Source organism: Manacus candei, unplaced genomic scaffold, assembly GCF_025592945.1.
Source record: "Manacus candei isolate 608988 ecotype Guabito, Panama unplaced genomic scaffold, ASM2559294v1 h1tg000002l, whole genome shotgun sequence".
NCBI lineage: Eukaryota > Metazoa > Chordata > Aves > Passeriformes > Pipridae > Manacus > Manacus candei.
In genome coordinates, this window is record NW_026138050.1 from 7,153,064 (window position 1) to 7,168,084 (window position 15,021).

General features: G+C 39.9%; 1 protein-coding gene across 5 annotated transcripts in view; it reads right to left on the minus strand.

The window, feature by feature from the left end:
- The window catches only part of LMTK2 (lemur tyrosine kinase 2), a 58,098-nt gene that overhangs the window by 26,037 nt on the left and 17,040 nt on the right, over window positions 1-15,021 (minus strand). For all 5 annotated transcript variants that reach the window (XR_007903128.1, XR_007903137.1, XR_007903127.1 and 2 more), the window contains exons 4-10: window positions 14,682-14,755; window positions 14,057-14,175; window positions 13,273-13,360; window positions 5,536-5,669; window positions 2,375-2,459; window positions 1,611-1,732; window positions 1-150 (exon numbers count right to left, since the gene is read on the minus strand). Coding sequence is in view for 1 of the 5 variants with exons in the window: in XM_051779436.1 (XP_051635396.1) it covers window positions 1-150; window positions 1,611-1,732; window positions 2,375-2,459; window positions 5,536-5,669; window positions 13,273-13,360; window positions 14,057-14,175; window positions 14,682-14,755 (772 nt within the window). In the remaining 4 variants the exon portion in view is untranslated. The remainder of the gene's footprint in view (window positions 151-1,610; window positions 1,733-2,374; window positions 2,460-5,535; window positions 5,670-13,272; window positions 13,361-14,056; window positions 14,176-14,681; window positions 14,756-15,021) is intronic.

Sequence of the window (15,021 nt, forward strand, 5' to 3'; positions counted from 1 at the left end):
CATCTATCAGAGTAGGGCTGCTCCAGACGTGGCTTGAAGGGTTTGACCTGCTTCTCCTTGATGACATGGGTCAGGACTTCCCTGTCGGAGAAGTCCGAGTAAGGGCGAGCAGCGTTCTCGAACAGCTCCCACAGCGTCACCCCCAGGGCCCTGGGACAGAGCAGCAAGTCACTGTGCATTCTGCTTGAAAACTAATTTAGAGCTGCTTTTCTAAGAAAGTAAGGACATGCAAAGCATAACTGGCAAGAAGAAATAAATACAACTGCCCATTGTCCCTAGACAATTCTAAACTTCAGAACCTGTTACCTTGTTTTATTTGACAGAATGTCAGAAGCCTGAAGAATAAAGTTGCTTGAAGGCAATGACAATGAAGGCAACAAAAGATAAGAGGCCTTAAATGACTCAACCATGGGAAAAAATCCACATATAATAAAAAAAACCATTATATTTTTTTATTATGTATTGAAGCAAGTTGTTATGTGTAGAAGCAAGATGAAAAAGCCTTATGGTAAGTTGAACAGAAGAAAAAGCTTTCATCAGAAACTGCAGTTATAGGTTAAACTGCTAAAAAACTCATCTCTGTTTCAGCTTTCAAAAAAATCCTTATTTTTAAGCTGCAGTGGTCAAAAGCTGCCTCTCTGCTCAGTGCTGTACATGCACTGTACACAACACTAACCACATTTTCAGTGATTACAGTTAATAGACGAGCAATCTTTCTGTGCTCAGAATGCAAAGTAACTCACTCTGCATGTGTTACAGTACAATAATTTGGATTGGAAGTGGTGTCTGGAATTATCTAGTCCAAACCTATTCTGTATGAAAGGCACTAAAATTCCACTTGGAAACCTTAAGACCCCAGCTGCTCACAGTCCAGAGGAACTAACCCAAGATGAACAGAAGAACTGTTTGCTCGCTTGGAGGATGGAAGCAAATCAGTATTTACATAACTTCTATCCATCCCACTTGCATTCTGCAACCCTACCTTTAAATCAGCAAATAAAGCCTAGTTTTTAATTAGTGTTTTCAGAAATGTTAGCCTAATCCACAATTTCCATCATCCAAATTTCTTGGGGCTTGAGAACTGAAGTAGAACTTGGCAATTTCAAAAACGTTCCTCTTCAAGAGCTTCCCCAGCCATTGTCTATCAGCTCTTTGGAGCAGAGACAAACAGTTAATTGCTGCCCTCAGATGCTGCAGCAAGAACACAGCATTTTAATTAAGATGCCACTGTTCTACCAATGGAACTTAAATCAGGGTCTAGTGGGATCAACTTTTCATGTCATCCCCAGCTACTCATTATTGGAAACACCACTTACCATCTCTTTCCTTTAAAAACATTTGAAGGCACTTGGCAAACACACAGTAATGATTTTTATTAGTAGAAACACCTATTTTTCTGCTAAACATTTTTGCTTACTCCAGCTATTCTCTCAACAGATTTCTAAGCATCTTTCCAAAGCAAGACACAGTTTCAGGCTTACAGAGATTACCCTACTGTACATCTGATGAAATAAGACAGGACAATTTAAATATTATTTACTCCTTCATTTGATATTTGAAAATCTGTTCACAAATCTCTCATTGAAGTAATTTTAAGGCCTTCTACATACCATATGTTACTGTATTTATTTTGCTCTGCTGATAACAGTCTGTCTTGAAAACTTGTTACTAACTCAGGTGCAGTCCATCGGAGAGGAACAAGTTTCTTCTCATCTGTCTCAATATAATCTTCCTAAATTATTGATTAAAAAAAGAAAACAAAACAAAAAAAGAGACTGAACAAACATTGGATCGAATTCCAAACATTGATAGTTCTTTCCTTAATATGGTCTTACGTGATGCCCATGTAAAATAATCATAATTAAAAAAAAATTCTATTTTCCCCAACTAGCAGAGAATAAAGCAATGGAGGAAAGGCATTTACTGGTCATTGCATAGCAGAAAACGTGACTGCCAATTTCTTATTTAAGGATTAGTACTCACAGAACATTTTAATTAATGTCTTGGATTTTTCACTTTCTTGATACATTTAAATATTGTTAAAATTTTCATTAAGAAATTTGACTTTTTCTTTCAATTTTTTCCTTAAAATTCATTAAAATTAATTTGTTTATATTTTAGGACTACTATAAATAGGACCTAAAAAGGTAGATTTACCAGAAGCTTCTTCCTACAAGCACAAATTCTACTCATCCCTAGAAAGTTCATTTATTCTGGTACATCAACTTGCTACAGTTATTCGTCAGTTGTACTTTGAAAGTTCATCATTCAAATAAAGGACAATCTAATATCATTTCATAACTTTAAAGGATGCTTGTTTTAACTTTAGGCCCCAGTTCCTTAAAAACAGTGGTGCACAACTACATTAACTTACCTTATACCTACTGAATCCTATCCCATAATCTCCCACTTTGACATTTAAATCAGATGTCAGGAAGCAATTCCGTAAGGCCAAGTCACTGAAAATGCAAACAAATTACAGTGAGACAAACCTAGAAGTGTTCCATGCAAATTGAGACAATGGGTTTAACAGAAGTGACACCTCCTGGAAGAGTCAGGCCAGGGCTTAAAGCATCGAATGAAAAACCAACAAAGTTATTTAAAAAAAATAATTAAGAAATCAAGGACTTATTCACAGTTACAGGTCACAGTCACTGGTAGCAGGAACTCATCGGTAACACAAACAGTGCCAAGGATTCAGCATCCCCTCTGGATACACTTCAACAATGCCATGTGCATGAGCTGCAGGGCAATCCCACAAACCTAAACCCTACTGAAGGCTGAAGCAAGGGGGGTGCAGAAGGGTGTGCTCCTGGAACTGCCCTCCTCATCGTCTTTGGAGGACACTAAACCAGCCCATGCTCTCCCAAAGACCAGCTCACACACAATGCAAACACAGGCACAGGAACTGGGGAGAAAAATTTCAAAAGCACCATTTTGATCCAAACTAAACCTCAAGACAGCCTTCTTGTTGCTTACAGTTTTATCAATTTTGTACAAGCTAAAAACTGATCCCATATCTCCCTGGAATACTGCAGACACTGCAGTGTGTACAAACACTGATCACTTCCAGAAAAAACAAACACTGCTGGGGTTTCTCCTGACATTGGACTTATTGGACATTTGTTTGTGGCCAAAAGGATATGATTTCCCTTGGGGACTCCCACTGTTTCAAAAGAAAATCAGTTTATAGACACACAGTCAAGCAGAATCTGTGTTCTGGAACCCAAGGAAAATTAAACACAGTGACAAGGTAATCACATTTAAAGATTTTATACAAAAAGTTCAGACTATTATGCTGTCCTGTATAAAAAAGTTCAAACTGTAGTCATTTCCTTAGAGCAGTGGCATTTATTTTTAAGCATTCAAACCACACACAGAATTTATGTGCAGTTATTTCATTCTACTAATAATCCTATCCTGGAGATTACTGAGGCTGTTCACACACCACAGAGGTGTTGTCCCTCTTCACACCTATCCTTGCATGTCTTGAATTTAATTACCTTAAGGAAAGTCTATCAACAATTCAGACTGGGTTTAAATACTTTACAATATGATACCAAGCAACTAGTAATATCTTACACCCACAGTTAAGTTCCTCTAAGTAACAAACCCATACCTTACACATGAGCCAGAACTACAGACAGTCTTTGAAAAAGATCAACCCAAAAAGTAACATATTTCATACAAGTCCTTTAATAAACAAATCAAAAAGCTCTTGAACAGACACAGAAGTTGCTTCCAGTTTCCACCATAAACCAGACCACAAGTATTCATGAGCCAGCAGTGCTGCTGCAATAATACCAAGAAGCTGTTTTAGGAAACCCATAGTGCAAACTCAGAAATTTATGCAAGTTTAATGAAGCTGGAACTGTGGCTGTGACAGCAAAGAGCTCAGCAGACTAATTGCTCAAATATTTCACTTCTCAGTTTCACAGAAGGGGACCAGGCAATTAAGTGCCCTGGAACAGCTCTACCTTTGCTTCTGTGTGGATTAAAAAAGTCTCTGAAGTACAAACAGCCTTAAAACCACACAGTTTTCCTGTTTCAAAGAAAGATGATGTTTTCCTTTCTAGAATCATTGAACTACACAGGTTAGAAACACATTTGCAACCTTCAATTATTCCCCAGAGCTTGCCAACTTGTTTTATACTATTTAAATAAATATCCTGGAAGAGAAAAAATTTTGGCTGCTTGAATTTACCACTAACAACAAAATCACTGATGCTGGAGATTTACCACTTACTCTGACAGCATCAGGATAGTGTTGCTAGAAGTAAACATTTACAGTGAGAATCTTGCAGATCCACAGAATAATTATTTACCCAGTTTATCTGTATTTCACTGAAAATGTGCTGTTAAATTTAACACCTACAGAGCCATGCTGCTGAAGACAAGAAACTGCCCCCTCAGTTAGACAGGTACAATTGGTATTACCTTCAAGTCATTTGAGATTGTTAAATGGGTGAAAAGAGGAGTTCTGCTCATCAGCCACCAGCTGAGTCCAGGCTTTAGGGTTTTTTCAGGGTTTTGCTGTTGTTTTACACCTGCACCTTTTGACACTTCAGCTCATTTCTCTCTGAACACAAGGTCTCTGCTTTCTCTAAGCAGCAAGATGTGCATTGATAAGCTCCAGGACAAGCTCCTGACTTGCTCATCAGGATGATGCAAGTCCTGTTTCTTCATCAAAGGAGAGACCAGCAAAGTAAACTCTTGTGATACCCCAGGCTTCACCAAGTCAGTCATGTTTGGGGAACAAGTACACCTCCATATTTTAATCATCCTAAAGGTTGATGTCTTCCAGTTCCTTAGAACCTTTTCACTTAAAGCCAAAAGATTAATTTTTGCATTTTTCTGAGCAACTAGTTTCATGAATACGTTTTCCCAGCCTTTTGCAACTACTGCCATTCTTTCAATATCAATTACATTAAATTTAAAGTAATTATATTAATTAAAAAGAAATCTAGCATTCCCCCCAGTTCAAACAAAATTGTTCTCCCAGTATGACTACTTCAAAATCTGACTATCTCAATTACTGACTATGAAAAGGTTACAGGAATAATAATTCAGGGAGAGAACACCCATTTTAGTCAGATTTTCTATCTCAAGTCAGCTTCCCCCTTACTGCATTAGAAAGGCATTTTTTTCCAATTTTAGTAACAAAGGTAACAGACCACCAAACAGAAGTCCTAAATTTTTATGATTCACAGCAGGTAAGGTACATTGTAACAAAGTTCTAACATCCCTCCGCCACAATAAACAAATTTAACTTGGCCAAGAATTAACCAAACTACATCTTCTGGGCTGGCTTGGCAGCAGGTTGTGTTCTCTGGGCTGCAGGTGCTCAGCCTTCAGGCAGGTGGAGCTGCAACACCACAGCTCTGCAGCTCAGTGAGCTCCTTCAGTAGCATCACACCTGCCTGGCTCAGGGTATGGCACAGACAGAACAATTTTTGATGCATGGATTTTAATGAACACACCCCCAGGAATTTCAGATTGCATCCCAGCTGGATGAGATTCCTCTGGGAGTCATACCTGTGCACAAAGTTGTGTTTGTGCATCACAGCCAGGCCAGCAGCGATCTCACACGCCATCCTCTGCAGCAGCATTATCTGGGAGTCTCCTTTCATGTGCTCCTGCTCATTGCACAGATAAGTTTTCAGGTCACCCTGTAAAAGAAGTTGAAAATATTCATCAGCCTTGTATGCTGGTTGAATCTGAAAATCTTTTAATAAAGATCCAACTGACCACAGTACTTATTAACCACACTTGTGCTTAATAAAATAATCTCAAGATTCCATTCTCCATAAGGATTCTTACAGAAGCCATCTAAGGCATATGCTATTGTCATTTCAAGGGGTTTTAATCAAATCATTAGTAATTAACAACCTAGATCAGACTGCCACATAAAACCTGTCATACTTTAATACTTTCCATTAAAAAAACCAAAGTTTGATGAGCCTCTGTTTTTAAATGAGTTTTCAAGTGCTCCAAATCAGCAAGGCTGACTGTCTGGAATTTGTAAGGGAAGGAAGGGAGAGACCAGAGGAGAGGGTTTCAGACATTGCCAGCTCACAGAACTTTCAATATAAAAAGCATGGTAATACACCCACTCTAGTCAAGAATTCCAATGATGGCAGCAGTTTTCCTGAACCCAGGCAACACTGAGCAACAGACACATAATTAATGAGCCCAGAGAAGCACTTCATAAACTACTAAAAAAAGAACAGCTTTGAAATAGAGGGAAAATACCTGAATGCTGTCCAAACATTCAGGAAAAGGAAGACTTACAGTAAATGAGTCCAAGCGGGGGAAAAGAACAAGTTTCCCATAGCATTGTTGTTCCTTTTCTCACAGTTGGGTCTTTAAACCCAACACTCCCATGCTTTTGTTATTTAAAATATAGACTTTCTGCATGTTTAGCAAATTATTTCAGAGGGCATTTCTGTATTGAGACTGAATAACATATTATATCACAACTTATTTCACTGGGTCTAACTGTCCATGTCCATTGTCTGCCTAAATCTCGGGCCAGGAAGGAGACTGAAGGGAGATTCTGAGGTTGAGCAGACAAGACAGTCTTTGCACTGGCTAAAAGCCACCCTGATGTCCAGAAAAGACTGAAGATCTCTGGTGCTCACATAATTATGGAGCTATAACTGAAGCATCTCATTCGTCCTTAATGTGTTAACTGAGGCAGACAATTTACAATTCTAATAGTTCAGGCAGAGAATGTCTGTGGTGCACTACAGTGTAACAGTGCAGTGACAGCTGAGCTGGACAGTCACAAACCTGGGATATGTTTAATAAAACAAGAACCACTTAGAAGTAGACACTAATCCTTTGCAAAACAGCATTTTAATTTTTAAAAACATGAATAGATTCTATAGTACACAGAAGCAGCTATTCTACCTTCATTTGCTTTGGATATTCTACCTATGCTGTAAGTGGTTACACCACCTTCAGAGAAAGCATGTAGAATTTCTAATACTGTTTGACATTGTAGAAGCCTTCATTACATTCTCTTTATCCTGTTTCTAGCTAGTAATTAGGTTAACATTGATGTATTTGCAGCCTACAGAATTACATTTTTTAAAATGTTTCCCAAAAGATCTTTGTTACTTACAATTACCACTTCATACGGGCTCAGGTTTATATGGATAAACATTTATATATAAAACAAAGACACCCCCCCCTTTCCATCTTGCCAGAGCAGAGCTCCAAACAACTACAGAAAGAACAGTACTTGTAACACACACGGGTTCCCAGCAGGAATCCAAGCCCAAGGAATACAAGCACCGAACACTCAGCTGAGCTGACTGTAGGTGGCAGCAGGAGCCTGGAGAAACACAAACTCTCCCAAATTGTCATTCATTAAAACAGCAACTGCTTGCTTAGGGCTGTCCCAGGTGGATTAAGTTCCTAGGATGCCTGAAGCGCACCGAAGAATACTTTTTAAATTTTAAATGCATTAGTAACAGCAGTGCTGTGTGACATCCCTTATTTAGTAAATTATTCATGCAGGCACTTATTTTTGTAGGAAAACCAACTTTTATTAAATCCAGCACCTTGAAACATACTGTTTCTGCCTTCCCATTCTATTCTAATTAAAGTTACGATCAAGTTTAAAAATATAAACCAGGTATTTTTAGTGTTGCTTTAAAAGGACATTGCTTGTACCAACCTGGGGGGAACCAATGGCCATACTCAAGTGTCAAATTGCCCTTCAGAGGGACTGGACAGGCCAAAAAAGGATCCAACAGGAACCTTATGAAACTCCAGAAAGACAAATGCAAACTGCTGCACCTGGGAAGGAAAAACCCCTTGCAACAACACTGCTTGAGGAGCAGCCACTGGGCAGCAGCTGTGCAGGAAGGGACCTGGGGATCCTGGTGGGCAGCAAGCTCCACATCAACCCTATGTGTGCCCTGGGAGCAGACTGGGAACAGCCTCCAGAGTTGCACACACAGGACTGGGGCCAGGAGAGCCAGGGAAGTGCTCCTGCCCAGCACTTGTCAGACATCATCAGCTCCTGTGTTCAGTACTGGCTGCCCCAAAACAACACAAACTGGAATGAGTTCAATAGAGGGCCACCAAGACAGTCAGGGCTCAGAGCACTACACCAGGAGGAGAGGCCCAGGGAACTGGGTTCACTCAGCCCAGGGAAAGGAAGACCTTGGGAGCACCCAGTAGCAGCTGCCTGGTCCATATGAAGTTATAAAGACTAAGCCAGGTTCTCCCTGTGGACCATGGATGGAGGATGAGACAACAGGCATGAGCTGAAACATGGAAAGTTCACACTCGGTATAAGGAAAGCTCTTTTACACACAAGGACATGAGCAGAAGTGCAAGTTGCCCAGAGAGAAGGTGCAACTTCCATCCTTGGATGTTTTCAGGATCCAAATGGACAAAACTCTGAGAAATCTAGTCTGACCTCAGGCTGACACTGCTTTGAGCAGGAGGTTGGAGTGGAGAATTATCCTGAATTATCCAAGGATGCCTCCCTGCCTAAAAGCAGGCAGCAGCAACACAGCAATACTATCCCCACACTGAGAGCCACGAAATGGCCCTTTATCGACAGACTTTTTAATGCAGTAAATATCAAAGGTTATATATATCTGAATAAATGCAGTTCTGCAAAATTCACTGCAGAGACATCTAAATATAAAAAGCTCAATAATCATGCTTGAAGAAGGCTCTACTTTCTTTCCAACTTCCTCTGCCACCCTGCCTTTTCCTTCCTCTCCTGGGACCCCACAAAGAGCTGGAGTTCACCTTTCCTCCCACCCTTCTCAGTTCAGTCAGGATCAGTTCAGCCACTTACTTATTAGGTAAGTCTTAATATGCTTTTTCTCTGTGACAGCCAGAAGCTGGGGCACATTTACATGTGGTACCCTTTGGCAGATTTTTGTTTGTGCAAATTCCATATTGGGTTCACAGGAACAGCCAACATGACTGACATGGCTCTGACATGACTTTTTAACCCAGAAGGCACTGTTGATAATGGTTTTAAAAATGTAAAGAGGTTACCAGATTATGTCTACTGAACACTTGCTACCATGTTGGAAAACTACCTGCCAAGTCACACAATAGCACCTTATTGTCCCTTTGGAAGTTCTTGGACAACTGAAATCACTCCCCCTGCCTCCCCCTCCACTGCTTTGCAGTGTAAGTAACCCTGCAGTCACCCCATTAAAATGGCTGAAACTGCAGTATGGGATAGAGCACCTTCCTCATCAGAACCTTGCTTAGGCAGATACATGTTTAAGAAATATTAAACAGTGCTGAGAGCAGAGTCTTTGAACTCAGACATAATTTTTGAAGTTGTCATGAATTGACGAGTTCCCCCTTCTTTTTAAACCACACCACTGAAAAATCTATTTGCCTCATATCCATATTGACCATGATTATTAAACAGATTCATTGAACTCTTTGATGATGAAGTTTTCATTGCAAAGGTTCTGTTTTGATTTGAAGATGTTTCCAAGTGGCAGCAATAAAAAAAAAAAAGCCCAAATTAAAAAAAGAACCAACCACTGCAAGCTGGCACCTTCCCCTAACAGCAACATCCCTAAAGCAAGCTACAGAGCATTCCAGGCAAATACTGCATCCTGCTGATCTCATCTGCTCAGGGAATTGCAAGACCTGAAGAATTTCTGTAAGAATTTGATAGGCAAATCAGCCTTACAATATACATGCAACTTCCACATTTGAATAACTTTCCTTTTCTCATAAATTATGTCAATCCATTAGAGGATTTGCTGTGCAGACAAAATGCTGGCCACATAAGGGCTAAGTAATATATTAAAGTTAATAAGGCAGCTACCACTATTTTTAACCTGGCATCATTCTACAATGTTTAACAGTGAACAGTTAACTATTCATAGCAGACTGCACCAACATACTATGCAAACCAATATGGGCAGAGGGGGTGTGAGACCTTTTCAAGCATTTCTTTTTATATTTACTATTTTCTTAACCATTTTAACACAGGCGAAGGAAAATTAGAATTTAAATGCTTAAATCACTTATGTGCAACTGAGCTCTCTTGCTTCTTTCCCAGCTCTGCAAAGCAAGGGACATAGAGCAACTTGGATTACATTAGAAAATAGGCTAAATGGGAGCCAAAGCAGTCATGGCACACACAACCAGCAATCTTGTGTAACAGAAATGTATCAGAAGTTTCTGTGGCCAAGAAAACAAGTCAGCCAGCCTGCCTGACATCCAGCACTGCCACCCTGACAGCTCTGGTTTCTCTGCACTAGTTTCCAGTGCCTCTGACCAAGACCTTTCAATGCCAAGGAGCCTGGGAACTGATAATCCAACAGGGCTGCCTGAGCAGCCAAGGCAAGGTCAACTGGCCCTAAAAAGGCTACAAATCCAAGTGAGAGAAGTAGCAAAAGGGGTACATGCTGGGATAGGCTCTGAGTTTGAAGGACTGAGAATAAAACAACCACTGCACCCTCCAGACCCTGCTGGTCAGCAGAACAGCCACATTTTTCATTACCTTACATGCCCGATTTGCAAAACGAGGTCAACATTGCCCAAAAGGCCTCAAAAGAACTGGTCACCTGAAGATATTTAATTTCCCATCCAACACAGTTGAAATACTTGACACCTTTTTTCAGAACCATTGAATTCTTAATCACGTAAGTACAAGGGATGAAACCAAGTTCACTCTTTGTTGTATGTGCAAAGACACCACCAGTAACACAAGGCAAAGGGCTTTGGCACAGCCCTGCACCAGTGGTAGCCAAAGAGGACCATGTTTGATGTTCCCACTGGAATACACAGTCACCACAGACACTGGAACCTTTAGGTGACCCCTTCAGCCGCCCCTGTGGTCTTTCTGCTGCAGAATCACTCTTGCATGTTTTGGAAGCATCTCCATACACCAGAATTCACCCAATTTAAGGGGGGAAAAAGTACAAAAGGAGCTACCAGCTTTTGAGTTCACTTATTACTAAAAGTCTGAAAAATCCAAATAACTGCCATTCCAGCCATAGTGATAAAAAGCCTCCTGACACTCCCCTAAAAAACCTGTACTAGAAAAAGCTGTTTAGTCAACACCTGCTATTCCAAATGGTGCTGTGCTGCTTCCTTCTTCCTGTCTCTTCTCTCCCCTTACTCCAAAATTACCAGCCCCTGTGTATTTCTGTGCACAGTGAAAAAATACTAAGTCTAGGAGATACTCAACTGTACCAACCAAGAACTCCTTAAGTGAGCCTTTAACATGAATGTTATGTTTAACTCACTATAATATATAATTTTCTAGAAACAAGGTTTAGTTCACTTGGAATAGAAATGAGCACAGACATTTATTTTCCATTCCAAAGAAATTACCTAACTACACTCAAATTTGTAAAACTACCACTTTAACTGTCAAGATTACTGCCCCCAGTTAAAGTGAAAATCTATTTTATCCCCTTAAGTAAAATCCTTTCCAGATTACTCTGCAGGATCATGACAACTTCTGGCATAAATAATCAGGCATCAAACAAGGATATTATTTTCTCCTGTATACCTAAAGTAGGGCAATCTTTAAAAGTTACTCCATCTTTAAATTTAAAGTTGGTTTAAATTGTGTAACTATTTGAAAACATGGCAGCAATTAAATTTTATTTGGATGTATAGCTGATGGACTCCATAAAATGCAATTCTTTTTCAAGGGTCCTTTTAAAGAAACTCCAATTTGAATAGCAGATTTTAAAACCAGTAAGAAGTATTCTATTTCTACATATTGAAAGACTATAAAAAACTCTTATCTGTTAACCTTAGGCACCAAGTTTTTAATTGTTAGCAGAATTGGAACATTTCACTTTGATCAGTTACTTGAAAAGTTCAGGCATTTCTGCCATTTGAAAAAGAATGATTTTATCAGCACTTCTGTCTCATTAATTTACCACAGATAATATGTTTGAGCAAAAGAGCAGCAATGAAAAAATACAGTTATTTAAGGTCACAGATTAATTGATGTTTCTCAAGAAAACTCAAGTTCATGTTAGCTCGTTTAAATTGCTTGAGGCAACAGACACAACTAGAAGCAGATCTGTGCACCTGAATTGAAAGGAAAATTCTGCAGTTGTAAAGCTGATAAAAAGGATTTTGCTGAATTTTACAAATGCAAACTATCTTCTTTCTGAAAGACTTGTTTCTTAATAACATCTGTGCACTTTGGAGTTCAATTCTGCCTCGACATTTCCCAAGGAGCTCTGCTTTAGATGGTATCTACACACCAAACTTTAAAGTAGCTCCCAAGCCAATGTTTAGTCAGACACCTGGACTTTGGGGTTTGTTTTCAGTGATGTGTTATGCTACAATAAAACAATTCAAGTCTTTCCAGACCATGGATCCAAATTTGTCTCTGATGACTCTGAGCACAGTTCAAAGCTTCTATACCTGCACTACCCCCCTCCTCCCAGCATTCCTGTCCATTCCAAGGGAATGCAGTGGCTGAGCAAGGCTTTGTGCTCTCCTTCCCATTTCAGTGACTACTGTGGCACTGACAACAGAGCAGAAAGCAGTGAGAACACCCTTCAGTGTGTCCCCAGCTTTTCTTATGGTGCCCAGGAAGCAGAAGGCAGTTGCTTGGGGGGTGGGAAGTGAAATAAAAGAATAAGACCATAGGGAAAAAAAGAATACAGTAAGAAAAAGGATCAGGAGGAGAATGAACACAAACTGAAAATTCTAGGTATTGGAATACACATGGCTAATTCCAGAAGTGAGTCCACCATTGCATTTTAGCCCAAAGCTGCACAGTATGGGTAAATTTTGGGCACTCTGGAGGTGGGGGAGAAGGTAGAAGGAGGAAAATTCTTTCTTCAATTTTCCTCAATTAACATTTTCACATAAATAGTAATAAAAGTACATTAAGGTTGCCCAGACAGCAATTATAATTTAGGATGTGATCTTGGCATGTGCATGTGATAGCAGATATGCTCTGCCCTCCCAGCTCCCTCTTGAAGGCAGACTGAAGGAGACCAGTAATTCCTTTATCAAAGAAAGATCAACTATTTTCCTCTTCGGAACATTCCAAAAGCACCTACAAAGTACATGATGAATTGAAAAGGGTACAAACTAAAAATTATAACTGTGGTGCCTCTAAACAAAAACATCTTCTGAAATTCTGGTTAACCAAAATTCTAGTTAATCAAAATTCTGGTTAATCTGGTTAAGAAACACAAGCATTTCATGAGCAAGGGCAGTAAATGCACCAGACACCATTTACATCAGTGGAAAAACAACTGCAGCCTTTTGTATAAGTGCACTTACCAAATCACAGAACTCGAAAACTAGGAGATAAGGAATGGCTTCCACAGATTGCCCAATACACTGGAGAACATTTGGATGCTGAAGAATGCTGGAGTGAAAAAATACAGTTAAAGCCAGAAAGATCACAGTATAACACAGCACACTGAAATCCCCACCACAAGTTTCAACACAGAACATGTGAACACTGGGGAGGTGGCATGAACAGAGGGTGCAAGTACCCAAAGCCACGGGTTCCAGTTGCACCTTTGCATCTCCTTGTGCTGCTGCAGCATCACTGAGAGAAGCCCAAACTCAGAGCATCTCAGAAGCACAGAAGCCAGCACTGCCACATGAAAGTCACTCATCCTTGTACCAAAAATAAAAGCATGCAACTGGTTCAGGAACTACAGGTGCAGATCTGGCTAAAGGCCAACCCTTTTCTTAGCCAGGTTAGTTCCCAGCCAGATCAGTTACTTTTTCTAAATTGCTTCCAAACCACTTGTGCCAGTGCAGTAGAAGGCACGAAATTTCTTCTGACAACTGCCAACAACCTAAGCCTAAATGCAAATATAACCAGGATATAAGAAAGCATTAAGAATAGAAGCCCTCCATGACCACTCACTTGCAGCACATTGAGGCAAGGTAATCTAGTGACCACAACTTCTGCTCACTTTGCATTGACTGTATCACTTTCTAAAGACAAGCATTTCGGTTCCATGGGAGAGCAAGTGGGGACACCACCACTGAACAAAGGCAATGTCCATGATCCACCTGCAGCAGTAGGAAGCTGTGAAACATTACTTACTAATATGGTTCTCCATTTCTTAAAAACTGTTCTTGCTCCTTGAGACCTGCACTTGCCTTCAACTCCTTCACTATTACCCTTGCTACGCTGGTGCCTGTGTAGATCTCTCCAAGGAGAACCTGAAAAAGAGATACCATTGTGTCTTTAATCACAGGGGGAAAAGTACTCAGAGTCTTCCTGCAAGAACTAAAAATATGATGTAAAAAAGATTTGCTGGCTTTTTTCTTTTTGCAAAGGCAAGCAAAGCTCTGATAATTAAACACCCATAATTAATAAATCTTGACAACTAATCTATATGTCAACTTTCAGAAACCATGTTTTCTAGGGAAGACCACTTATTTACTTAAAATATTTTCCTAGAAAGACTTGGAATAACAAGAATGTATTAATTCAAACCCATGGAAGTGAAATGTCTGCCTAGTAGCTCTAGTGAGAATCAACATGTAAATTTAAGAAGCACTGATTAGTGTTGTGATTACAGCTAAAAAGTGAATGCAAGGAAACATCTCATTTCAACTTCAGGGGTTTTTATGCTATTACTTTTTTTTCTTGAATACCATTTTGAAGTGAATAGTCAGCTAGGAGTAAGACTCAATCTGTGCAATATTAAAAGATAACTCCTCACCTTTCCAAACCAGCCATTTCCAATTTCCTGGATGTAGTTTAGACTCTGACGTGCAACTTGAGACTTTGATCCATCTGTCACACAACGAAACAAACGTAACACGTATCAAACCACCCACATGGCCAAAGTGAGCACCTGCTGAGGGAATAATGCAACCCCTACAGGATCCATTCCCAATTAGCTGCACACATTCAGCCCAAGCACCAAGCCCATGTCAGACACATATAAAGTAGTGGTAATGCTGTGAAAACAGCACTCAAGTGAAACTGTTCTCAAGCCCAGGTTCTAAACTGTACTAGAAAAAAAAAAAAACTAGAAAACAACAGTGATTGTCCTCATG